General features: G+C 39.0%; 1 protein-coding gene across 9 annotated transcripts in view; it reads left to right on the forward strand.

Annotated features, from left to right (window-relative positions):
* The window catches only part of GRIP1 (glutamate receptor interacting protein 1), a 664,666-nt gene that overhangs the window by 398,769 nt on the left and 238,108 nt on the right, over positions 1 to 27,789 (forward strand). The window contains exon 1 of one of the 9 annotated variants that reach the window (XM_036018709.1): positions 2,932 to 3,248. The exons of the other annotated variants lie outside the window; for them this stretch is intronic. Coding sequence (XP_035874602.1) covers positions 3,194 to 3,248 — 55 coding nt within the window. The 5' untranslated portion in view covers positions 2,932 to 3,193. Of the gene's footprint in view, positions 1 to 2,931; positions 3,249 to 27,789 lie in introns of those variants that run through there. 9 annotated transcript variants of the gene reach the window in all.

The raw sequence follows: 27,789 nt of genomic DNA on the forward strand, positions 1-27,789 counted from the left end.
ATGGTGTTTTCTATGGATGGAAAAGGGACACAGTGAAAAAAAGCAAAGAGTAGAAAGAATATTCATTGAGGGTGAGAAGCCTTGGGTTCTTTCCTGTTCTTTACCTTTCAGTAGCTGAGTGACTTGGATGGAAAATGCTTTCTCTAGAACCAGAGTCCTCATCTGAACAAAACCTGTAGCAGAGTGTCCCCAATGATACATTATGTGTGAAAGTGCTTTGTAATTCATTAAATTCTATATAAATATAGTATATTTGTATTATACCTTCAGAAAACTATTATTTGAAATAAGTCCTAAAATGCAAATTACCATTTTAAGAGAATAATCAGCCCTGAATCCAGCAAGTCCATGTATGCATATATTGAGTTTAAAAAATAAATAAAAGAAAAATAAACCCCATGAACTAGCTTTTCTCCGGATCAGTCACTTTGGAGCTTAATCAGATATATATTTTGTAGCACCTTGACTGCTTCATGTCTCTGTAGTCTCCACTTGGCGACTCTCAAAGAGCATGTTGTAAGGTTTGAGTTACCCACATGGCTGAGCCACCATACTTAACATGGTTGATTATAGGAGCCCAGGACACTTGCTTATAGCGATCTGGTGGCTGGGAAATGAAGGTCCCTCTGCCCAGTGGCAGCTTATGTTAAGGGACTGTGGTCCAGTTCTACCAGTTACCTGGGCCCATTGGGACCTTTGTCCTACATGTTAGTAAGTTTTGAGATAGAAAGCCTTGCTCTTCTGGAAGGCATTTTGCCAGCATCTGAAGCTAGGGTTGAATTAGGGGAAGGGAGGAGGAAGGGCTGAGGGTGAGAACTGAGCTGAGAATCACTCCCAGGGAAGTCTCTGAGGCCAAAAATGGGGGACAGTGGGAACACATGGCAGATGCCTCCACTTCCTGGACAAGGGTGACTTCGGGACGGCTCTATATCTATAAGATTCCTGGAGCTGAGCCTGAACTGGCTGGTAGGATATGTATGGATTGGCAGCTACAATATCCAAAGAGAAAAAAAAAATCCCTTAATTTGAACCCCCCAGGAAGCTTTCAAAGGGTTCTGGGTTGAGTTTTCCTTCTCCTGCCAGAAGTATAGGACATCTCAGTAGCTCCGAAAATCAGTCTTAGGACCAGGTGACAATCCTTAAAAAATTGAGTGCTCTAGTCAAATGGGAAATATTTGATCATTTTAGCTTTAAGGAAGAAGCAAATTAGATCTGAGTAGGCATAATAGCATAGGGGCGAGAGATTTCTGCATGATTTTGAGTTTTATTTGAATAGACATTAATATAATGGGCTGGAGTGGTGATGTTTCACGGGCAAGATTTTACTAACGCTATTTGACAGCTGCATGTTCTGAGTGCCTGGATTTAAAGAAAGATGTTAAATTGAGGAAAAGATCTTTTAAAGAGCAAACTATAAATGTTTATTTTACTTTATCTAACAAACCACTTCTCTAGCAGTAAGGTGCATTTTCTTTTAGAGCATAAAGTATCAAGAGGACTGAAATATTCCAGCGATGACCTCATAGGGATGGAAATGGGATGGATTGACATTTAACACAGATTAAGGCTAATTGGAACAATTATAAAAATTTGATTCTGCAATACAATCCGTTTAATTTACTTTTCTATTGATTAGTGATGGCTGACTGCTTCAGCGAGACCATCCTTGGTAAGGGAATCCTGTTCCTTTCAAAAAACCTTTAAAGTGGATGCTCATGACACTTGGCTATTTTTCACACAGAAATTATTTTTCTATTGCCCCCCAAATAGAACATGTATGCATTCCAATACCAGTGGATTGAAATTGTTTGACTTAATGTGGAGTTTATGAATGAAAAGGAGAAAGATCTATCACTAAATTTGTAATATCGGAAGTTATTTTAGAAGCCAGCTTGAAAGGTTTTTGTACAGCCTCAAGGTAGAGGATAAGACTGTATGAATAATTCATATAGCCCTAGAAATATTTATCAAATAGTTTGGACAGTGGTATGGCTTTTCTTTTTTGACTAACTGATTATTTTTCAAGTTCCTGACCAATTGCATTTTTTTTTCTGCTTGGTCTTCTGAATGTTTGTGTAAACTCTTGTGAGAGGTTCTTGGGTTTTGACTAAAATCCCATACCCCATGTTAGTACTGACTGGATAGTGAGTAGGCAGGTGCTGGCAGATGAAGAAATGTGCTCCACCTTCTTGTCAGTTTGTGAATGGACTGTGAAGGGTTTGTTAATTTGCTCTACACTGGAGCAGATACTCACAAACATTTGCTGTGTCTCAAGACTTTTATTTGCATAATGAGAAGAATGGTTTGGGTGAGGGTTGTTTGGGAAATAGAATAATGAGGTACATTAAAAATAGAAATACTTGGCCTTGTTTGCTGTTATTCCCAGCATCTTCAGAAACAGTCTTGACCGTGTTGCTTTCCAGCTAAGTCCTTTTTCGGAAAGGGTGATTAAAGGGCCAGGACTCCTTCTGCTCCATGAGCTGCCTTGCCTGAGCCCTTTCCCTTTCATCTCTAAACCGAGACTGCCTTGACCCTCCTAGATTTGTAAAGTACCACAGATGTCTGCCTCTCTGACACTATCATAAGGCTTCCCCTTCGTATAGGTAAAAATAGTATTCTCTACTGAGTCCCCAAAATAAACTGCCTCCTTCCTTTGCCTTCCTTTTTTGTTATTAAAAGAACACAGTATATGATACACACATTTCTCCCTAAAGTAAGAGGGCAAGCATTTCACTTGCATTTCCAGTTAAATGAGACTCATAAAGCACACAGACGGACTTGATGCTGAGAAGAAGGAGGTGGGGGTGGCTGGAATACATAGCCCTTTGCCTAAACCTGAATGCATCGTTCAGTGCTTAGTCTTAGATTTATGGAATGGCTCCTCTCCCAGCGTTGTCCCTGCTTTCTACAATTTGGTGCTTTGTTGCTATCGAGACAGCCTTACTTTCTAAGCCATTGTGATTGTGCAGGGGGAGGAGGCGGTGGCGGGCAGGGGTGGTAGTAGTAGTGAATGACACAGCTCTGCCAGATGACATGTGGCGGACCTCTGCATCAGCCAAGAGGAATTAAGCTTTGTCACTCCCCACTGGGACTACCTTTCTCCTGGTATGTGCGCAAGGAATTCATATGCTGCTGCTGCAGCCACCAGAGCAGAGCCCTGAGTACACTTTGCCACAGAAAGCAGTGAGCAAGAATGATAGCTGTCTCTTTTAAATGCCGTTGTCAGATTCTGAGGCGACTTACTAAAGGTACCGTGCTTTTCTTCTTATTCCCTCACCGAGTCTGTTGCGGTAGCCTATAAACACAGTTTAATGGTTTTTACTTTCAAATATGACTCTCTTCTCAATTTACTATCAGGCAACAAAGAACTCAGTGAAATATGTGTAGATACAGATGTACAGGTAGACTTGGCTTTGCTTTCATCCTCACATCCTGGTTGTGTTCATGCTGAAATCATGAACCCGGCTTGTATATTGTTGTTTTTGTTGTTGTTGTTTTTCTTAATGACTTAATTCAGTGCTGAAAAGGAAATGTGTTTGGGTCCGGTGCTGAAGTTATTACGGGAAACCATCATTTTGCTCGCTGATTAACTGGACAAGAGGTGGCAAGTATGTCACTGTCCTTTTCATGATACACGCACTCCGTGCAGCTGGGGACCCACAGCGTTTTGTTTATTCTGTTAATGTCCAGCATCTCATGGGCTTCTTCCCAGGACGGCTTCAGGCTTTTTTTTTTTTTTTATGTGTTAAAATAGCACATTCAGAAATGTAGGTGATTTGAAATGCTTTGGTCCTACGTGATATTTGAAGTTTATTTGAAAGTAAAAATTATTGTTCTGTGTCTTGTCATCAAGAATTACTTGTTTGAAATTGCCTGTCTTAGAACTCTAAAATATTCATTAAATCTGTCTAATGTTTGAAGTATTTTTTTCTTGGAAATCACTCTCTCTATGTCATTTCATTTACTCTGTGTGCATTCTATTCCAAAGTTGGTGAACGGTTGCTTTAAAAAGCTTGCCTTAGGTACGTATAGATATGTGAGCCCTCTTGCCTTATTTCCTTTAGATAGAATTTTCCTTAGAGAGAATTTATTATTAAAAAAACCACTTTACTCTGGGTAAAAGTGTGTAGCTGAAAATGCCTTTTTTTTAGCCTGTAATATACAGCACTGTCAAGTAATTAATGGGTGTAATTATGCGCTAGAAGCTCTGAACCTATAAATATGTTAATGGATGCTATTTCTATCAGTTTAGCTTGACATATCAGAGTTCTCTGATCACCAGCAGTGCAGCTGAAAATGCAATTAATATTTTATTTGGCAGAAGAATGAACACAAAGCAAATAGTGAGAAATAGATCTTGAGTCAATAACAGGAAAGAGAATAAATACTATAGCCCAACTTACCGAATGCATTTGCAAGTAGTTTGGATACCAAAGCAAGTCCCTTAAAAGGTATTTTGTAGGGGCGAAATAGGAAAAACAATCTACTTTAAATGTAGGCTGTTAGCATTGGGTAGTAAATACTGTTTTGACTTTATCCTCTGCAGTTGGTACAAATGTATAATTTCTGTTTATGAATTGCTATTGAAAGACTATTTATGTGATGGTTTTGGCTAAGACTTTGAAAGCTCTCCTATTCTAAAAAGTTCTTATCTGATTGTAGCATTTACTTTCTTGATGTTGAGAAGTTGATCCTTGTCTTACATTATAATCATGAAACAATCTATTCTTTCTGTTCATGCATATTAGAAATTCTTTTATAAATCCTACATACTAGAATGAGCATGAACCCAAGCAATTTTTAGTTCTTAAAAATATTTTAAAGCTTTTTCCAATTTTCTGAGTCTTATGGAACCATTGATCTCATGCAGTGAAAGGAAATTTAAATGTTTACTAAGATAACTGTTAAAAACATAATAGATCAATGAGGAAAGTATCGATACCTTCTTTGTAGTTGGTATTTCATTTTTTTCATAATCTTTATATCTGCTCTTTCCTATTTGGTATTTGGCTGAAGACTGCCAGTTGATGACTAAAATTAAAATCTCTATATGGAATCAATTTGCTGTAGTTTGGCTCCTCTGTATGCTTGACTGGATATTCAAATGTGGGCCAGGAATGTGCCTGAGTAATGGAACGCCTTACCTTGCCATCCCCTGTCCAACAAAGCTCAAGTCCCACCAGTGCTACCTGTAGTTCTAAAATGGATTCATGAGTTCCTGCACCTCAGCCCTACCTGTGGTGCTATTTTTCTTAGGCTGTAATACTGAAACCAAAAATGTATGTGAAATAATCACAATCTTAAATGCCCCCTTTTGGGGGGGGGGGTTGGGGAGAGGGTAGTGTGGATATGCACTTAGGTCTGTCCCATCCTCCTTACCCACACACTTCCCACACCCTCACCCCCAGACACACATACTTCTTTGTACTCGTGAGGACTGCACCTAATAAACCTCCTCCAGACATTTGCCCCAGTGCCCTGCACATAGTAGGTGCTTAGTAACTATTGATATGAATTGGATTGGCATTGTTGAAAGTGATAGGACTTGAATTTTCTGTGAGCTCTTAGTCAATGCTTTAAGTTCTTTATGAGACCCCCTGTGTCTAGAAACTTTCCAAGGTCTTAGAAGTGGGGAAAGATTTGCTTCGTGATTCTGAGACTACCTTGCTATTTGTGGCTGATGTCACCCATCAGAAAAAGCAGTATGGCAATTACAATATCCTTTTAATTTTCTTAAGGAAGAAGGATATAATTAAAGGGAAACTGTTTTCTACACACATTCTTAGTATTTTACTTGTTTTTTAGGTTTTTTATTCATCCACTGTCCATTTAACAGATACCTACTGAGTACTAGAATCCTGGGCTGGGACAGTTTACAGGGGTATTCAGCATTTCAAAATCAGTATATTTTAATAAATAAATTATTATTTGGGAATTAATTATAAAAGATCTGTAAAATTTATATTTTATGGACAAATCCTCTGATTGCCCCACATGGAAACATCACCACCAGTAATATGTCAGGACATATCTTAGGTGAACTTCTCAGAGTTGGGAAGTGAGTCTTTTTTATTAAGTTTTCAAGCCACTGTTTCTATATGTCTGCCTTACCTTGTTTTACCAAGGTAAAACAAGAGCCAGAAAATAACCTTTACCCAAAAGGCCTGTCCCTGCCATTAGGACAGGAACTCTGGGCCACCAACTGACCTGGACTGCCAAAAATATTCTTTTACTGCTGATATGGAAGTCTAGAGAGGAGGTGCTGCCCTCTGCCTCTGCTCTTCCTCCCTTCCTCCAGAGCGAGGTTGTCTGCTGATCACCATCCTTGGAGCCAAATGCAAAAGTAACATTTTCTCAGCTTTCCAGCCATATCTGACAAAGGAATTTTTCTTGAGCAAGTAAAGCCAGGCTCCTTGGCACCTACCTTCACAGCTGCTTACCTGGGAGAGGGGCTCCAGGGCCTCTGGAGAGTGAATGTGTTCTTCGAGAAGGGAGTATATTCCCTCAGTTTTTATAGGCTTTGGTCACTTTCTCTTTGGTCACTTTCTCTTCATTAGCAAAGAATCATTTTCTGCAGCAATTACAGGTATTACTTTACTTTTTCCTCAGGTGCCGCTGTTTTTAGTTCAAAGATCAGAACTTTCATGCCCCACTGGCAGTGGCATTTTCCTTTCACAAGCTTTATTCTGTCTGCCAAAGTCAACATCAGCCAATAAATATTTACTCACATTCCACAGGGACCACACTCTGGTAACCTTTTGGGTTTTGTCTCCATTCACTTTATCTTTCTGTCTTCTCTCTAACAGCTCAAAACTCATGTCCAAAAATTTCTGTCTTTATCTTAGTGTGGATTTCAAAATTGTTCGTTATAACTGGCCTAGCCATCATTTTATTTTTCTACTTGCCTTCCTGTCTCTTTCCAAACACACATATGGCCTAGAATAGAATTAACTCTCCCTGTCCCCTTCCATCAGCTTCCTACTGGCAGCCCTGTTGACCTGCGTCCCAATGGGGTATCTAAGCAAGCCCTGGGGGCAGGAATCCAATAGCTTTCTACTGTGTTCCTTCTTTCTCTTTGCCTCTCTTTCTCCTGGATCTCTCCTCCCAATTTTTACATCCTTCCTTCTTTTCTGCTACCTGGACCTTGAGGGCCATTGCTTGTCCACTGGCACTGAGCAGGTTTAAAGGGCTTTGTTCTGATCACACTCACATGCTCTTCCTCACAATCTATGCTCCTTACACTTCCCCCGATCATGGAATTGGCATGCTTCAAAGGGAAGGTCAGACATTAATCTAGTGTTTGTCTCCAGAGAGAACCGAAACTCGACCATCTTAGACAGCCAGCAATCTTAATCTTAATTCTCTCCAACAAGAAAAACCTCACAATGTGTCTGATAACCTTTCAAAAGATTGTTCAAGTGTCCTCTGAATCCCTTTACACCTTGATGCTCATCTCATGTTTAAAATTTTTTCTATTCAGAAATTCACTTTCTGTGTGTAGTCTCAATCAACGTCAAGATTACATTTGAATTTTTTTGTCTTAATGGAAGAGGAAAGGTATTTCCTATCCTTCCCCTTCTGCAATATTCTTCTAATCCAAAGAATTTTGTGTCAGGCATTGAACTCAATGATTCTGAACATGATTGCTCTTCTTCTGGTAACCTCAGACTTTCTGTTCAGGTCCCTCTGCATTTGGCCATCTGTCTGTGTCTGGTCGCACAGCTCCTCCAGCATTCTGCTCTGATGGCTCCTCATCCACTCTGCAATACGGTTCAGAATTGATTATCGTCTGGGTTGAGAATGCTCTCTCTAAGCTGGACCTGATCTCTCCCGTCTCCCCATCCTCATTTCTTCTGCTAACCCTGTTGGCCTCCTCTGTCAGATCCTGCCATCTGAACAGCTTGATTGTCTCTCCACCTCATTAACTTTCTGTCCCTCTTCAAATCTTACCTGAAAACATATCCTTTCTTTGTTGCCTTTACCTCTTAATTTCATCCCATCAAAGCTAGTTTATTTATCATTACAGCAGCTTTTAAAAATACCAGGCCCTTAAAAGTTGCTTCACAGAATAAGATTGTCTTCTTTTGTTGGAATTTGATCTGTTGCTAGGGCACTGGGCATATTTGTCTCACAAATAGGGAGACCCCACTTGAATAGGCAGATTCTGTAACTGGATCCCAGGCAGGCAGGTCTTGGTGTTCTCTCACAAGTGCTGATGGTCACTGAGATGGATTTCTTACTGTGCTCCTAGTCCAGGTTCTCAGGTGGGTAACGCACTGAACAGTAGCTGGAACCATGTTACTCCTAGTGGTCTGAAGTTTTTGTTTTGTAAAACTGGCCAGACTCATCATAGTTGCAGGTTTATTTCTCCCCCATCTTCTGGTTGAAATTGCATGTTAGAAATACTTTCCCTTCTTCCAAGAATAACCCATCTTTCTGATGGAATATTTGGCTGTCCCTCATATACCCTTCTATGAACAAGAAGTCATATGCTTCTGATATGACAGTGGCTGATCAGGAAGGAAAAGCTGGTTTATTACTGAGGAAAGAGAGGCCAATCCAGGACAGGCATTCTAGTGTATTAACCTGTGCACTTTGGGAAAATGAGACCCAATGTTTCATTTTTTGCCACCACTTTTTCTAGAGTAAGAGAGGGGGATGGGAACCATAGACCTGCCCACCTAGAATATTAGAGAAGTCAAACAACGTAATCACCACTAATCCTTTGGCATTCTGTATGGTTTTGGGGAAATAGAACTGACTTGGAAGTGAGATGTCTGATCCTGTCTCAGCTGTTCTGCGTTTACCTGTGTGGCAGAAAAAAGGAACTGCACCTCCTCACTGAATCTCAGGTTCCTCATCTATAATTTAAAAATCATTTGTGAAGACATATGGTTTTATGCTCATGTTAGCTATAAGAAGGTAGTTTAATTTTAATTTCCTACTGTGTTTGATTTGAATTCTTTTATTTTAGTAAAGTCACTTTATTCTGGCAAAAATATATTTTTGGTAGTTTTCTTGCTATTTAAGAGACAGTAAAGTATGGTATTCTGGTAATTTCTAGGGGTATAAGGTAACAGTCAATGTGTAGGTCCTTCTTTCTCTTTTTCTCTTTTTTATGTAGTCTCTTGGCATTATCTTGCCCATATAACTGTGAATTATATTTAAAACTAAAAGTTAATAATCTTTGCCTTATTAAACCTACACAAGAAAATATTTTGGGCAAAACTTATTTTCTAATTGCATTATTAAAGTTTCAATGCCACATATATCCATAAACTGCCCCAGACGTTTATTACATTTCGCTTTTTGAAGGATGTTACTTCAGCTTTCAAATGCAAAGAGGAGCTCTGACCCTGCCTTCACAAAAGCAATAAAATGAAAATGGTTTCATATTTCTTAGTCATTGGTAACCACCTAAATTCAGACAAAACTTCTCAGGCTATTAGAAAATGGGGAAAAGCTCCTTATTATTAATTCATATTACATTATTAAATAGATGAATATATGACAAAGCACAATAATTAAAATTTGTACTAAGAAAAGTTTCTGTGCAATTTTAAAACAAAGATGAATTAGGAGAAAAGGTAAAACCTAATGTCACTAAAGCTATATTGCCAGAGTCCTAATGGAAAGCACCGTATGGAGGAGGAGAGGGGAAACAAGTTGATTTACAACTTACTATATGTGCTGTCTAACTAGAGTTGAAGTTAGACTACATACACAATACATGTGTTTGCCCTTAAATCTTCTTAAAATTATACCCATTTGTGCATGTCACACATATTTGTCAAAGGAAATGGTACCGTCTCTCTAGTATCCCATTGTGTGGATTACCATAGTTGCCATATCCACCTAGTTTGTTTCCAAATTTTCGCTCTGATAAAGTGTAAGTTTTGAATATCTTAAATAATGTTTTTGTGTTTTAAATGGTTGCCTTAGTGTGTTTTCCTTATAATATGCCCTGATACATAGTTCCTGAGAGCTGTGTTTAGGATGCACATCCCACACATGTTCTCAAAGGCTTTCCTAAACTAACAAAAGTGACAGAAAGAAACATAATGAGGGAAGCAGCTTTGGAGTCCCTAATTCCAAAAAGGAAAGCAAGGATGGTATTTCAACCAGGGGAGAGAGAGTAGCCTTCAGTAAGACACAGAGTGAGAAAGAAACAGCCACTCGGTTTTGTAAGTGGGTCGTTGCTGACCTTTGAGAGAGCAGCTCCAGCAGGGTAGTGATGTCCACACCCAGATTAGAAGGGTTTTAGGCACACCCAGAGGCCGTGAGTGCAGCCCACTCTTCCAAGGTGGACAGCAAAGGCAAGGCTACAGCTGGGTCATAGCCTCTGGCTGGGTAGAGAGTGGGCCAGAGGGAATAGGGAAGGGTATTATGGGATAGGAGAGATCCGAGCATTATTTTTTAGGCCTTGAGGAAGGAGCCAGCAGAGAAGTGACTGGAAGATGCATGCCAGAGGAGGGATGATTCCTAGAGTGATGCAGGGGAGGGGCACAGGGATGAGGACACACTAGGGATGGAGGCTGCAGAGGGACACAGCCTGGGCCGGCAAGAGGAAGGCTCCTGTCGCACAGGCGGGGAAGCATAGGAAGAAAGATTTTGAGGTAGGCATTAAGGAAATTAACCCAATTTGACTTCATTAGTAAACTAGGAGGAGATTCTAAAACTCATTCTTATGAGCTCCTAATCCATGGGCTTCTAAATTGCCTCTGTATTGAAATCATCTTGGGAGTTTAAGACAATAACAATACCTGTGTCAATCCCAGAGCTCATGACTAAATTGACTGGAGGTGTGGTCTATGCTTTGGAATTTTGAAAGATTCCCCAAGTGATTCTACTGTACAGATGTATTTGGGAGCTTCATAGAGATGCCACACTGGACCTTAGCACTTGTTTCAACCAGAGACAAGCCCAGGAATTTTCTTCAACTGCTGGGAGGGAGAAATTGAGCAGATTAGCCTTCCTGTGACTTCGAAGGCAGACCCCATCTGAAAATGAAAATGGAACCAAAAGAAAGGAACCACTTGAGCCTGTGGACAAGAGCTGCCTTAAGTGGGTTCTGGGATCTACCCCTAGACTTCTTCAGTTAGAGTACCTAGTCATTTCCCCCAACAACTAAACTAATTAATGCCAGGTTCTCTGTTAGTTGCAATCAAAAGAAGCCAGAAACAGGTTATAACACATTTGACTTTCCACATTTTGATGAGTTTTTAAGATAGAGTTTAAAAATGACAACTTACTCAATCACTTGGGACTTGTGAGCCACTCACATTGCATGAACGCCAGGACTGCCCCATCTAACCTTGGTCCCCCAATTCCATATTATGAACACACTGCTAATTTAGAATTTCCGTTGGATCATTTTGTTTAGTGGACCACTGAGCTACTGCTCTCCACCCTGGTCCTCTTGGCTGTCCACATCAGCATAAACTAGGAGAAATATCAAGACAGGGATGGGATGTTTTATTTTCATGTGATTTTATTTTTTGTCCTTAACATTCCAGGAGCTAAGGGCTCCTCCCATTCCCTCCTGCCTAAGCAGAAGGTGCTTGTTTAAAGAGAGCATGGTTGACTCTGCTGGTGTAGCTTATCTGGTTGGAGCATCATCTGGTAACCAAAAGACTGTAGGTTCAATTCCTGGTCAGGGCACCTACCCAGGTTGTGATTCAGTCCCCAGTTCGGGCCCTATGGGAGGCAACTAATAGATGCTTCTCTGTCACATCCATGTTTCTCTCACTCCCTTTCTCTTTCTCTAAAAAGTAAGGGAAAAAAATGTCCTTGGATGAGGATTTAAAAAATAATTAAGGAGAGCATAGTTAAAGAGCAGGATTATAGAGTTGTGCTGCTTGGGCTGAATAGTATGCACAGTTTCTCTGGGCATCATCAGCTCTTCTCCTTACTCCCTCCTTCCTTCTTTTATTATCTTCCCCATCTCAATTCTAACTGGAATAGACTGACTTCAGGTAACAGATTCCAAGTGCTTTTGTATCCTATAGGAAGTCTGCCACTCCAGCTCCCAATTAGGGGTAGTTGCATGCTGGAGCCAGCTTGTACTGGCATAAAAGAGCCAAGAGTTAAATTTTCAAGAGTTTTGTGAGCCAGTTGTTAAACACATATATTATTAAACACTATCGTATGTACACTTACAATTAAATAAATTATATTAAAACAAAGGTAATACTCAAAGTTCTTTATTTCCTAATTATCAATTATTACTTTAGTCCACTTGATTATCTATACTGCTGAGGTCTGGTGTATCAGTGTTATAGAAATACTGTATAATGGTGGGCTTCTGCACATCTCTTAGCAATTCCACATTCAGTGACATCATGTTATAGCTTGAAATTGGGTATGGTGTGAGTATTTACACTATGGGACTTGGCAAATGCTGTATAAATCAGGGCTTCCCCCTAAGCCTCTGAAAGTCAGTTGTTAATCTTTCACAAACATACCACTGAACAGGTACCTCTGCTCTGTTCAGTCATAAAACCTGTGCAGATGTTTTTCATTATGCTTTCTAAATGAGATGGTGACACTCTGCCTATCTATATACAACTGCAAGACCATGAATTCCTGGAATTTAGTATGCATCCCTTACTTATTATTATGTCACCAGCAAGAACACAGAATTTCTTTGGTGCAAAGAAAATGCCATGTTGAATGGGTAGTGTTTAATTTCTAAAGATCTCCTGGATTAATCACTCTCACATTGTTCTCTGTGGATTTTGAATATTTCAGGTAACTCCTTTCCTTTTACCAGAGCTCTCGATTTTTGAAAATATTCTTTCAGGTTTTCATATCACATGAGGAAGCCCTAGGACATATTCAAGGAGCTTCAGCATCCCTAACACCTGCTAATTCCCAATTTCCCATTTTAACAAGAGGGGTGTTCCATGCCTCCTCCTTCCCCTCTCCTCTGGAAGCCTGCTCAGAGCAGTCGGGGGAAGACCCTGGCAGGCAGCCAGGCACAGCGCCCGGGAGCTTGGAGGCTGAAGGACAAACTTGTTACATTCTGCATGACAAAATTCCTAATTAAATTCAATCTAGGGAAAACCTAGGACTCCACAGAGTTTCTGATTAAATTGCTTCAGTCTTTCCCATTCCAAGTGACCTACTGTGTATCAAAAATAATTTTATTTTTTTGCCTTTGTTTTCTAAATGGTTTGTTGGTAAATTTGGTACATATGCTGTGAAGATTCATTTATAAAGTCTCAGATCAAGACAGTTTCCAAGGGTATTAATTCCTGATGATATTTTAATGTGGATGACATTTATTTGTTTTAAATATGTGCCCCCAAAATGTTAAAATTTACATAAAGATTAGGGGCACACTATCCAAAACTTTTTCCTTGGTTACAAGCCAAATGGCATCATGAATATTTTTTTTAAAAGGCAGTTCTAAAAATGGGAGGAGCGAATTTCAAGACAACAGAGATTTTCAGAAATTCCGAAAGATGGGAAGGGGACAAACCAATGCAGACGTTACCATGCAGAGAGAGTGCGGGGAGAGTGGAGGGGCGTGACGCTTCCTGGCAATGGAGCCACAGATGGGCTCCCCACTTTGTGCTGGTTTGGGAGTTAGGCAGAAGAGAGTAGAAGACTGTATTCCGTGGATCTCTCCCTTTATGTCCATCAGAACTTGCTTTACATATTTAGTTTGCTCCTATGTTGGATGCATAAGTGTCAGTAGGATTATATCCTCTTATTGGATTGTTCCCATTGTCATTGTCTTATGTCCTTCTCAGTCTCTTACTAAAGCCTTGATTTTAAAGTCTATTTTGTCAGGTATAGTACTGCTACCCCAGCTATTTTTCTTTTCTATTGCATGAAATATCTTTTTCCATTCCCTTTACTTTTAGTCTGTCTAGATCTTTTGGCCTGAGATGGGTTTCTTGGAGGCAGCATTATTATGGGCCTTGTTTTCTTATCCATTCATCTACCCTATGTGTTTTTGTCAGAGCATTTAAGCTGTTCACATTTAAGGTGATTATTTTTTATTGTTGTTCAATTACAGGTGTCCCCACTTTACCCCCATTACTCTCCACTGCCCAACCTATGTCTACACCACATTCAATTTTCCTCACCCCACTTCGCATTGTCTTTATCCATGGGTCCTTTATACATGTCCTTGACAACCCTTTCCCCTTCTTCCTCCTGTTGTCCCCCTCTCCCCATCCCTCTGGTCACTGTCAGTTGTTTCTGTCAGTTTGTCAGTTCTTATTTCCATGTCTTCTGGTTCCTTTTTGCTGCTTGTTGTTTCATGCATTAGGTTTCCACTTTGGCAAATATATTTTCCCATAAGGTTGGTTTTAAGGGATTATTGGTAGATACTTATATAGTGCCATTTTTTTGTTAGACTGTTTTCCTCTGTTATTTTTTCTCTTTTTCTTCTTCCTCTTAAGAAAATCATTTAACATTTGTTGCAAGTACTGGCATGGTATTAACAATCTTCTTTAGGTTTTTCTTGTCTAAGAAGCTTCTTTTTTCTCCTTTGACTTTAAATGATAGCTTTGCTGGGTAAATAGCCTGGTTGTTGTCCTTTGATTTTCATTATCTTCAGTACTTCGTACCACTCTCTTCTGGCCTGAAATGTTTCTGATGAGCAATCAGATGCCAGTCTAATTGGTGCTCCCTTGTAAGTAACTACCTGATTTTCTCTTGCAGTTTTTAGTATCTCTTCCTTGTCTCTAACCCTTGTCATTTTTTAATCATGATATGTCTCAGTGTAGGCCTCTTTGTGTCCAACTTGTTGGGGACTCTTTGAGATTTCTGGGCTTGTGTGACTTTTTCCTTCACTACATTAGGGAAGTTTTTGGTCATTATTTCTTCAAACAGGTTTTTCAATCCTTTGCTTGCTCTCTCTCCTTCTGGTATTCCCATGATATGAATGTCATTATGCTTCATTTTGTCCAAAATGTTTCTCAAGCATCCACATTTTTTAAAATTCTTTTCTCTTTGACTGCTCTGCCTGGGTGGTTTTTTTTTTCTGCCTTGTCTTCCAAAACACTGATTCTGTCCTCTGCTTCATCTAATCTACTATTTATTCCTTCCTGTGTATTATTGATTTCAGATTGCATTTTTTATTTTTGACTAGCCCTTTTTAGGGTTTCTATGTCTTTTTTAATGCTGTTAAATGCCTTATAGTCATTACTCTAAATTCTTTATGTGATAAATGGCTTCCCTCCATTTCATCCAGTTCTTCTGGAGAATTCTCTTGCTCTTTAATTTGGGGTTCGTTTATTTGTCCCCCCATTTTGGCTGCTGCTTTGTATTTCCCACCTTAGCTTTTAAACTAATCAACTGTTAGGAAGATCAGATGTTAATCTAATCAAGCTGTAATCAGCAACATGGCTTAAGCTCCAGATAGTGGGGCAGAGTAATTCCTGCGGGAAGGACTGTTGCTTCCCCTCAGGCTGATCCATTTGGAGAGGAGTGCTCTGCCTGAGAAAGATGGTTTCCTGCAGTATGCGAAATGACTCAGTACGGGGATCCAGGTAGCTATTCCTTCAGTTCTCTCCCTAAAGCCACCAGCCCCAGACTCTCCTCAAGCATCTCTAGTCCACTCTCCTCTCCTTCTGCCAGAGCCCAGAGTAAGTCACTGCAAATTAAATTTTGTGCATGGCCCTTTTAGAGGCTCTCTTCATCTCCACCCATCTGTCCCTGATAGACGGAAACCCTGCTGCTTTTCACAGGTGTATGTTTTCTGGGTTCCTTTCCAAGCTCTAGTGTTTTAGGCTGGGGTGCCCAGCTTGGGGTTTAGACCGTATTTCTTAGGGGGACCCCGGCCACTGAAATATCATTCCAGAACTTCAGTTGCTGCCCATGGGAGCCCAGCCAGCCCTCTTGCACCTCCTCCACACTCCCTACCAGCCATGTTGTGGTGAAGTGGTTTCCTCTGTCTGTCCTTGGTTATAAGGCTTCTCTCCAGCTTGTGTTCAACTGGGTATTTAGGATGATTTCTCTACAATTTAGTTGTAATTAAGATTCTTCCTGGGAGGAGGTTAGTGTAGCTTTCACTTACTTCTCTGCCGTCTTGGCTCTTCTGCAATTATTTTCTGGGTGCAGGTTCAATCCTGGTCATGCATGAATGGCCGACAACCAATCAAAGTTTCTCTCTCTCCTAGAGTTTTATTTTTATAGCTCATCTGTACAGAGAAAGCACAAAGTTAAATTATAATTAGAGAAAATATATAAATGTTATAAACTTTTATAATATAAAGATAATTATATAGCCAATAAGCATGGGGGTTTATGGAGGAAATGGAGGGCTGCTAATCTCTCAATTTCTGTAGAATATATCCACGCTACTATGGGAAGTTTGGCATCGTAAAAGAAGAAGAGTACACTTAAAAAGATTATATTATCAAATGTTGGAAGTATAATTTGGTAAGCCACTTCTGAAAACTGTTAGTAGTATCTACATATGACCTAGCAATTCACTCCTCGTTTTTATGCACAACAAAAATTTGTAATATTTGACAGTCACAGCACTGTGTCTATTAGCACAAGACTCGGAACAACTCAGATATTCCTAACAGTTAGAATGAATTAAATGTACTATGGTATTTAATGCCACACTGTATTAATTTAAAGAAAACACTACTGCTCACGTGCAATAAAATGGGCAAATCTCACAAGCATAATGTTGACTGAAAGAAGGGTAAATGTAAAAAGTATATGATTCATTCATTAAAAAGTCTAAAACATGCCTCGACTAGCATGGCTCAGTGGTTCGAGTGCCATTCTGCAAGGTAACAGGCCACCAGTTCAGGTTCTTATTCAGGGTGCACGTCTGGCCTGAGGGCCTTGCTCCCAATTGAGGGTTGTGGAGGTGCAGCTGATCGATGTTTCTCTCTCACATGGGTGTTTCTCTCCATCTCATTCTCCCTTCTTTCCCCTCCATCTAAGAATAAATAAATAAAATCATTTTCAAAGCTTAAAAACACTGAAAATCAATGTACGAGGACAGAAATCAAAACAGTAGAAACAGGCGTAGGACTTAAGGGATGGTGGTATTGTTCTCTATGTTCATCTGAGGTGTGTTTGCTTTTTGAAAACTTACCTAGCTGTTCACTTTTGATTTGTGCACTTTCTATGTGTATGTTGTATTTCAATAAAGGATTTTTTAAATGAAACTTTTAAGTACATTATTTTACATTTCATAAATATAACGAGTGGAAGAACTAATGGTAACTGGCAAAATAGAGAAGAGGAAGAAGAGAGGACCATGTAAGTGACATGAAATTCTTTTTCACAATGTTGACAAATACTTTTTAAAATTGATAAATGAAGGAGTGGTTACATTTATTTTGGTATATCCAGAGGTTTGGCAACTGAAACAGTGAAACGGTTAAAAAAAAAAAAAAAAAAAAAAAACTTTCCTGTTGAGGAATGGAAGATCAAGAAACAATGGAGGAAGGAAACTTTTTATGTTTTACACTCTGTGCTATTAACATTAAAAAGAGAAGTAATATTAACATTAGTATTTCATGCTGCTACTTCTGAGATACTGAAGTAGATAGTCTATATAACTTACCTGAATTAAATCTTCACACTTTGTATACTTTACCACATGTATTGGCATAGGAATTTATTAACCCAGGTTGTAATGATAAAAGCTAAACATCAAGATGCCCAATATAGTACAGAAAACATAAAACATTATTTAGAAAGAAAAATTCTCCACATCCCAGAACATGTTTTGTTGTTATATAAAAGCACATTTGAGATTGAGTCCCCTAGCAGTCAGAGGGAAAAAATAAGCTCTTACTGCCTTTATAAATCTCAATGCCCATTTAAAAAAATAAAAACCTGGAGAGATAATCTGTAACTGGCAGTAAATTCTAGAAGGAATGTATGATATGTTTATCTAATGTGTGTTAGATGCTATAATTATGTTATGGTAAAATAAAAGTTATTTTATATCTCTTACTCACTATAAAAAGGCAAGGATATAATATTATATCATAGGGGCTTCCAGTCAAGATGGTGGTGTAGGCAGACATGACTCCTGTCTTCACATAACCACATCAAAATTACAACTGAAATGTAGAACAGCCATCACTCAGAACACTCAGAAATTGAGCTGAAAGGAAGTCTGACAACTATGGAATTAAAGAAACCTTATCCATCGCAGTTGGTAGGAGGGGTGCAGATGTGGAATAGGCTGGCCTCTTACCCATGTTGGTGGATAAAAATCTGGAGAGATATCTCAGCAGCCAGCAGGCCCAGCCCCATATCAGGACCCCCAGCCCAGGGTTCCAGTTCTGGGTAGATAAGTCCCCACAACTTCTGGCTGCAAAAACCAGCAGGAATTAAGTCATTGGAAGAAACTTCTGAATCCCTAAGCCATTTCCTCTTAAAGACCCACACATGGACTCTCCTACTTAGACTAACTCCCTTTGAGCTCCAGTGATGGTTGTGGCAGCTTGAAGGTCACCAATGGTATAAAGGGAGAGAGACTAGGATATCTGGTATTGGGGTGAGCTAAGGCCATTGTCCCTTTTCTGAGCCCTCACCTCCTACAGCCACAGAACCGGTAGTCTGGTGCCATATTTGAGACTCTATCAACCTTGCTAACTGTTTGACCCATCTTGGAAATCCCCAGAGACTGCCCCACCAACCTACGGCCCACCCAAACCACTTATCCATATGAATGGTCGTTCTTGGCTCAATTTCACAACTTCTTAAATCCTGTTAAACAATTAGCTGCTGGGCTCCATGATCTCCAGGCCAGTCACTAGCAGCAGCCAGATTAGTTTCACATTTTGGCTTCACTTGGGAATCTCCAAGCCCAGCACAAGTAGTAGCCACCTCAGATTGCTTTCCAGTTCAGGCATGGTAGCCCCGGACAAAACACAGTGGGGCTGACCTTGACCTGTACAACCCAGGAAACTTCTAGGGCCAGTCCACCCAGAGGACAGCCACAGACCACATTTGAGTACTGACATCCTGCCCCTGCACAGCTGATCCTCTACAGATAGTGAAGGTTGGTGGTCAGTGGTCACAGCCAATCCTTGCAACTGACTGGCCTGGGAAAATCCCTCCCATTGACCTACCAACAGCAACCAATGTTCAACTACAAGCGAAGCTGTACTGAGCCCAATGAAGGGGTACACCTCAAATACCCAACTTGGGTGATAAGGAGAGGCTGTGCCACTGGACCCTACAGGACACCTACTGTATACAGGACACACTACAAGACACAGAGTCAAAGCAGCTCTACCTAATACATAGAAACAAAACACAGGAAGGCTGCCAAACAGGAGACAAAGAAAAACTATCCCAAATGAAAGAATGATCAAAACTCCAGAAAAGAACTAAGTAAAATACAGATAAGCAATCTATCAGGTGCAGAGTTCTAACACTGGTTATAGGGATTCTCAAGGAACTTACGAGGACCCTCAACAGCATAAAAAAGACCCAATCAGAAACAAAGGATTCACTAATTGAAATAAAGACAATTTACAGGGAAAACAACAGTTAGAGTGGATGAAGCTGAGAATCAAATCAATGATTTCGAACATAAAGAAGCAAAAACGACCCATCAGAACAACAAGAAGAAAAAAGAATCCAAAAACTTGAGGATAGTATAAGCAGCCTCTGGGACAACTTTAAGAGGTCCAACATTTTGCATGATAGGGGTGCCAGAAAGAGAAAAGAAAGAGCAAGGAATTGGAAATCTATTGAAAAAATAATGAAAGAAAACGTCCCTAATGTGGTTGAAGGAAATAGACATGCAAGTCTAGGAAGCACACAGAGTCCCAATCAAGTTGGACCCAAAGAGGAACACACCAAGGCACCTCATAATTAACATGCCAAAGGTTAAAGATAAAGAGAGAATCTCACATGCAGCAAGAGAAAAGCAGTGTGTTGCCTAGGAAAGAGTTCCCATGACAACTATCAGCTGAATTTCTTAAAAGAAAGTTTGCTGGCAAGAAGTGTTCAAAGTGATAAAAAGCAAGGACCTACAATCCAGATTACCTCTATCCAGCAGAACTATCATTTAGAATGGAAGGGCAGAGCTTCCCAGACAAGGTAAAGCTAAAGGAATTCATCATCACCAAGCCATTATTGCATGAAATGTTAAAGGGACTTATTTAAGAAAAGAAGATCAAAACTGTGAACATTAAAATGACAATGAACTCACAATGTCAACAATCAATCTAAAAAATAGAAACAAAACAAGCTAAGCAAACAACCAGAACAGGAACTGAATCATAGATATGGAGATCATTTAGACGGTTATCAGCTGGGAGGGGGAAGGGGGAGAGTAGGGGGAAATGCTTCATAGATCAAAAGACATAATTGGTAGGAACAAAATAGACAGGGGTGTGTAAGAATAGTATAGGAAAGGGAGAAGCCAACGGAATTCATAGGCACGACCCATGGACATGAACTAAGGGGGGCAAGGGATTACTGGAGCGAAGGTGGGTACTGGGCAGAGAGGGCAATGGGAAAAAAATTATGAGAACTGCAATAGCATAATAAAAAATATACTTAAATTTAAAAATATTATATCATAATGCAGGGAAGTAATTTCTTCAGGAAATTCAGATAGTTGAGTTTGGACATATTGATATCTGGAGCATTTCCCAACCTTCGTTCTATAGAAAACTAATTATGCTATATATTAATAGTTACTCCATTGAAAATGAATTCAAGTTAAATTATCTTGGAAATGCATCAAACTGTAATCTATTTTCTGTAGATTCAAAAACTGTATTAGCATATTAAATCCGTTAGTTGTTCAATAGGAATTAAAGTGAATTAGTTTGAAATAATCCAGTAATTTCTCTATTTGATGATGGGAGTTCTTTTAAAGTAACAGTAGCATTGCAGAAAACAGATTTAAAGAAATGTTATATATAGATAGGAGCATAGCAAGCAGCCAGAGCACCAGTCATTAGTAGGTTCTTTGACAGCAGCTTTCATAACTACTTGTTTTAAAGGCGCTCTTGACAAGTACTGGAAGATGAAAAATTAGCAGTTGAATCTTCTGAGAATTTTCTCAAGTGCAGTGTTCTGTGGTATTGTTTATAAAATTAGACCCATAGGCTTTAGAGTTGAGGGTTTTCGTCTTGTTACAAAAACTCAAGTCTGACAAATTCTTTTTTAGACATTCTCCCACTTTCACACAGAAATAAACTGCAGGCTTGTCTTGTCTGCAGCTAGATTAGACACCCTCTCCCACCCCACACACTTCCAAAGGGCTGAGGTGTCTGCATTTTTAATCTGTCAAATCAACTCAATTCAGTGAAACCACCATGTTCTGTGCCATGAAACATGAACCAGATGATTTGAATTCAGAACATTGAAAAGGCAGCTATTACCAGTCGGCCAACCAGATGACAAAAGAGGCAGATGGCCTTCAAACATGGTCTAGTTTTTTAATGCAACCCTGTCCTGAGGAGTCTAGCAATAAAGATTTCTATGCCTCCCTCCTGATAGTTGAATAAGTAGGCTTCTCGGTGGAGGTTTGGTTTGTCATTTGTCAATTATATTTGTCAGAATATCTGTCAAATATAAACATTATATATCATAAGTGTATCTTGTGCTAAATTCTTTATAGCAATCATCAATATACCCTAGTAAGAAAATGGCGGCATATATTTCAATTTGGTAAAACCTGTGGGCATAATTCCAATTGAACAGAACATTATCAAGTTATCTTGATAAAGATGAACAAGAAGGGGGATGCTACACCACTGTAGAATATGATCTGTCAAACAAATATTCTTATCTACACTGATTCTGATAGTAGTATTACGGCATACCCTTTGAAAAAGCTAATAGCTTGGGCTTTAATCCAAGATTACAGCTTGACTCATAGATAGTCTCTGTTTATGGAATCAAGGGCAAAAGGATCAGCGAATAGCACAGGAAGTCTTACCTCATCCTAGGGTGATAAAGCAAGGGTAGAACGTAGAACAGGAATCAACTGTGGAAAACTGGCTTCTTAATGCAAGATAATAGATTGAGGGACCTGGGCTTAACCATTTTTTGTTTTTATGGGGAAAATCACTCATAGTTCTGCAATGTAAGGTAGCTTCACAGTTTCAAAGGAGAGCCCACCATGAAGGAATTATGCCCCCAAAAGTCATTATAGTTAAGTGACCTGGCAGAGAAGGCAGTCACAAGGGACCGAATCTTAATAATTCTGGGGGGAAGGAAGAGCTTTTTTCCTGAGTTCTTTTTCAACATTTAGGTAAGTGACAAAAATACTTAAAAGAGGTGATTTTTTTTTAGTCTTGTTTTAACCAAGTCCTAGGAGGAGACATGTCTGTAACCAATAACTTGGAAAAGCATCATGAAGTAATTCTCCCAGTCACCTGAAGGAATGTGTGCTTCTACTCTTCCTCTCAGAGATGGTATACCTGAGGTGACAGTGCACAAGAATCTCAACTCTTGTCAGCAGTTGTGCTCAGAAATACCTTAGAACTCTCTCCCTCCCAAAGAAATGTGTTATTTTGAAAAGATTTGAAGTTCAGTCATTTATGCACGATTTCCTCCATGCTATGTTTAACTTGGACAGACTTTTAGTTGGAGGGCCGACTGGGGAAATAGGGAATCTGGAGGGAAGGCTGGGGAGGGAGGAGGCAGGATTCTTGACCAGAGCTGACAGTGAACTTGTGCAATAACGAAGGGGCCATGAAGATGAACAGGTATTAACCATGAGCAGAAGGAAAACCTCCCCAGAAGGTCATTCTGAGTCGAGTAAATCTGAATCTTTCTCACTTTGGTTCCTCATTTGAAACACAGAACACTGAAAATGTTTGAGTGACTATTTTCTTTCTTCTCCCAAGGATGATGCACAATTAGTGTCATCCTATGTGCATAGGAGTATAGATAGCTTAGAATATTGGGGCTTAGTTTTCTCACTGAACCCAGCATAAGAAAGGTTGCAAGCATTATTTATGGGAGGGAAGAGATTCTTGTTTTATCTAAATCTTGCCTGGATGAAGTTTCACTGTTTGACGTAGACACATGGAGAAATATGAAGTGCTAAAGACTATTTTAGGATGAATTAATCATTTTGTTTAAAATATCTTATGGGTATAAATGGAAAGAAAAATAGGTTGTTAATTGTATAAATAGGATTGCAGCCATTGTAAAGACCTGAGAAAGTACTTCAGTAATGCTTAAAGTAAAACTAAATGAGGGCACAGAAAAAATATTAATTTGGGAAAAAGAGTAAATTTTCCCATCTTTCCCATCATTTCAGCCAAATTTTAGACAATACAGAGTGTAAATGTATGTTATATCGAGTCTAATATTTAAGTGAATTCCCTCTGATGTATTTTAATAAAGATTCTATTAAATTTTGTAGACAAAGCTGCCCTCAGGTCAAATTAAAAATAACAATCGGTATGGTTTGTTCTGGTTCCTTTCTCATCTCCCTGGTTTTTCTAGAATCCAACCAGGGTGTTATTTCCACAAGACCTCTCAGAGCTGGTTTGGTTTTGTTTGTTTTTTGTTTCGGAGAAAATAATCTCTTCTTTGAGAAATAAACTTCTAGGACTTTGGTTGATCTTTTTTATTGGGAATTCCAGATGAGCAAAATCTGCTCGAGACTCAAATCTCCAGAAGTAGAACTTTAAACTCTCTGGACAGTTGGTACTCAGCACAGGGAGTTAAATCATCTGCAGAGGTTGCTTCCTACACATAAGGACAATTCTGCTTTCAGATTACTGCATAGAAGTCATTTTTTCTCTCCAGTATAACTCAATCTCTGTAATGTCATGAATCTTGAATCAAATCTGAAAACTTCAGCATATTTCTGATATTCCTAGGAAAGCCACCATATATCTGCATATTAAATTTTTATTTTCTTAAAAGTTATAACACCCATTCCAACTTCAATATTTGTGTGTTCAGAGAATAACTAGTGACTTAGATCAGATAATATATCTATGTATAATCTATAGTATATATATGTAATACATATGTATATAATTCACATATATATATATGTGTCAAACACACACAAATTTATTGGGTGCTCCACAGAAATACATTTATTTTCCCATACCTAAATAACCACTAATGTAATGGGCATGGGTGGCCCATACCTTACTCCTTTCAGTATCCCCAGCACCTAGTAAAATGCCTAAAACATATCGGGCAATCAGATTATATAAGTATAAAAATAAATAAAATGGAATTAATAATGAAATTAATCATTTAGACTTCTCTTCACACATCTTCCCCAAAATTAGAAATGTGCTAGTATATGTCACCGTAAGAAATAGTAGACTGAAATGGCTTATGAGAAATGGATGTGAAAGTTCTTTGTAAAATTGTATATAAATATCAGGTTGTATTATACTCCCATAAAATATAAACATTTGAAATGTTGTAATTGTACAGTGTAAGTATAGTTTCAGTAACAGACCCTGGATTAATAATAATCAGTTGATACTAGGTCATTAGCTGAGGAATAGATGCTTGAGTTAAAATATTAATGAGGATAATTCATGAATTAAATCATTTTCCTTCTTGCCTCAAATAGAATTAAATGTTTAGCTCTGACACAGGAACAATTTGATGAATATTCTGATATTAACTCTGCCATTCACTTGAGTATGTAGGCACATCATTGTAGTAAGTGTTATCATATTGATTTTAATATTTAATATTTAGCTATTATTTTAGGGTATGAATTCTAGAGATCATTTTAATAGCAAAATGAAGATTTGAAGATAAATGAAGGCATTTCTCATGAGGACACAATATTGATTCCTTAGCCTCAAAGATGGGCAACCTCTCGCTATGGAACAGTGGGGCTGAGTCTGGTGAATCTGACACAGTTTAGGTACCAACGTGACAATCATAAAAACAATAGTTTGTAGTTTTTCTCTCTAGAGAAGCAGGAACACTGATTTATTTTGATAGCCATCTTTGTACAGCAAACAGAATTATTTTAATAGAAAAACAATCTTTTGTTTATTTTACCTGTAGAAACTGTGTTAACTTGAGATATATTTGTACTACATAAGACCATTTTTCTGGTCCAAAAGCAAGGTAGAACTTCTTTTTCTTTTCCACTAGAGAGAGTTTACAGGAGAATTGCATGGCAACATTTCACCAAGAGGTAACAGTTATTGAGCCTCCAGTGGGTATGTGCTGCAAAACTGGGTCCTTCAAGAAATATATCTTTTAAATGTCCATGTTTAGAGAACATACTGGATACACTGTCAGAATGAGCAACCATTTGAAAGGAAAAAGAATTGTTCTATTAGGCTGAGTTCAGTGTACCTATACAGTGTATGTTAAGTCAGAACCCATGCAGAGACTGGTGCTTATGTTCTTTTTTAGAAGCCTATAAAATGGATAGAACATTAACATTCACATCCACAAGGATTGTGTAGTACTGTACTACGTACATGCAGAAATGGAGCTTTTAAGCATGTTTTGGGAAAAAATGCTATAGCAGAATCACTCAGACCAAAAAAAAATATTCTATTTTGAAGGAAATAAAGCCAAGTTATTTTCAAAAAGGAATGTACAATAACAGCTTCATTCATTCATTCATTCATTTATAACAGTTACTGAGCACCTACTAAATGTGTGATGAAGCTCTGGGTGGTGAGGGTTCACACAGGTATGAACAAAACAAGTGTTGTCTCTGCATCTATGGAGCGTGACTACTGGTCAAGTCAGACAATACAGAAATCTATGAATAAATGCATAATCTCAGTGGTACACATCAAGTTACAGGAGGATGTGTCAGAGACACAGAGGGATGGCAGTATTTGAGATGGGGTAGTCAAGGATGGCCTCTCTCATGAGAGGACATTGACCCAAGACATAAAAACCACAGCGAGAGTGTCTGCGGTTTGGGAAGAATGTTCTACAAAGGAGGGACCCGCAAGTGCAAAGGCGCTGAGGTAGGAATGAGCTTGGCAGGTAAGGCTGACCAAGGGGACAATGTTGTTGGAGCAGAGTAAGCAAGGCGAAGAGTTCAGGACTTGCTTTTTAAATGAGGAATTTTCAGTTCATTACTTACCATACCCATTTGCATTCATGCCCCAGAGATGCTCCATAAAGGTAGGGGTTACAAGAAACCAAGACCACAAGTTATTTAGTGCTGTACTTTATTTACGAGGCATTTCTTCACGTTCACTGGGACCTTTCCTGGTTGCCCAGAGTCCTCAGCCAGATCCATAGCCAGCATCAGCTACTTTAAGTTCTCCAAGTAATTAGCTAATTAACAGTAGCAATAATCTTGTGCAATATTTCTATTGTTATTATTGATTTCTTTTGTCTTTACTTCTCTGGGAGGGGTGTTTTGCATTAATATATCAATTGAATAAACATTATTCATCATGTATATTGTTTGTTAACTATTGAGATAATTACGTACCATTGATTTCACTAGTAAGTATATTTTAAACCTGAGAATTTGCCCTCCCTGGAGCTTTTCAGGAAGCAATTACATTCCTATGGTAAGAAAAGACTAAACTCTTCACTTAAAATGTTAAATGCCTTTCATGTTTCTATACAAACCAAAATTTAAGTTAAATCCTCAGAACAAATGACCTTGACAAATATTTAAGAGTTAACTTTAAAATCACCTAAAATACCACTATAAACAATTTTTAAAAATAAAATAAATTCACCTAAAATAGAGTCTCTCCTGTTATTTGGGAAAAAATGGCTATGACACTTTGGGTATTGTTGTTCTCTTAGCCGCTTATGGAGATTTTATTAATTTTTATGGCAATTTGGAACATGCTACATGTGGGGGACATCTTTCAAGCACAGTGGAAGGGAACCTGCTGTCACTTGAAACAAGCCCGCTCAAACCCCTATAAACACAAGACGAGGGATGGCGCAGCTGCTAGATCCTGTTTCTCCCCCACTCTTCTAAGGCTGGAAAACGTTGACTTTGTAATCAAAGACCATTCTTCTTAATAAAAAATATCCTGTTGAGGTAAAGGAACTGAAAGGACTATTTTATTGGAGCACCGGATTGAAGTAAAACTCAGAGAATCATTTTTGGCCGCCAGGACACCCCGCTTAAAAACACTGGGCCTGCCTGTCCCCCTCACCTTTTCTGATGCTCCATTCTGTGCTAGTGTGAGGATCAGGCATGGAAGTGACTCCCAAAGACAGAAATAGTTCAGAAGCCAGACATTTGATATTTATTTAATAAATAAATAAGTGCCATTCCCCATGACCTAGACCGTCTCACCTGGACAGTTTGCGTGTTAAACACCTACGGGTACAGTTTTCACTTCTGCAAAGGATATGTCCTCTCCAATTATGCATCACACACTGGGCCCTCTAGGTCTATTTGTCCCTTCTTTCTTAGAGGCCAGGACACAATGAAATATTTCCTACTATAGGAAAAACAACAGTCAAGCAATAATCCATGCTGACAATTGGCCTTTGTGTGGGAAGGGCAATGGGAGGTGGAGGGGTCACGCTGAAAACGTGTGGGCTCTTGAAAGGTGGTTGCAGCTACCCACGTGATTGTTGCTAGGCAGAAGTACCAGCCAGTGCAGGCCAGGTTTTGTCGGATAATTGGAGTTTAGAATAAAAGCCAGGAATCTAGCCTTTCAATGGGAAATCTTCCAATTTTAAAATGTTGGTTCTATTTTAAAAATATTGTGTTGGCTAACAAAATTCACTTTTAGTTCAAAGTTTGCCTGTGGTTGCCAGCTTCCTAGCTGTGCCTTACATACCCCACGCTGGGTTGGGGGAGGTGTGTATTCCTCCATTTATTGTTTATTCATTCAACAAGCATTTATTGAGTATCAGTCACAATCACAA

Source organism: Phyllostomus discolor, chromosome 2 (assembly GCF_004126475.2).
Source record: "Phyllostomus discolor isolate MPI-MPIP mPhyDis1 chromosome 2, mPhyDis1.pri.v3, whole genome shotgun sequence".
NCBI lineage: Eukaryota > Metazoa > Chordata > Mammalia > Chiroptera > Phyllostomidae > Phyllostomus > Phyllostomus discolor.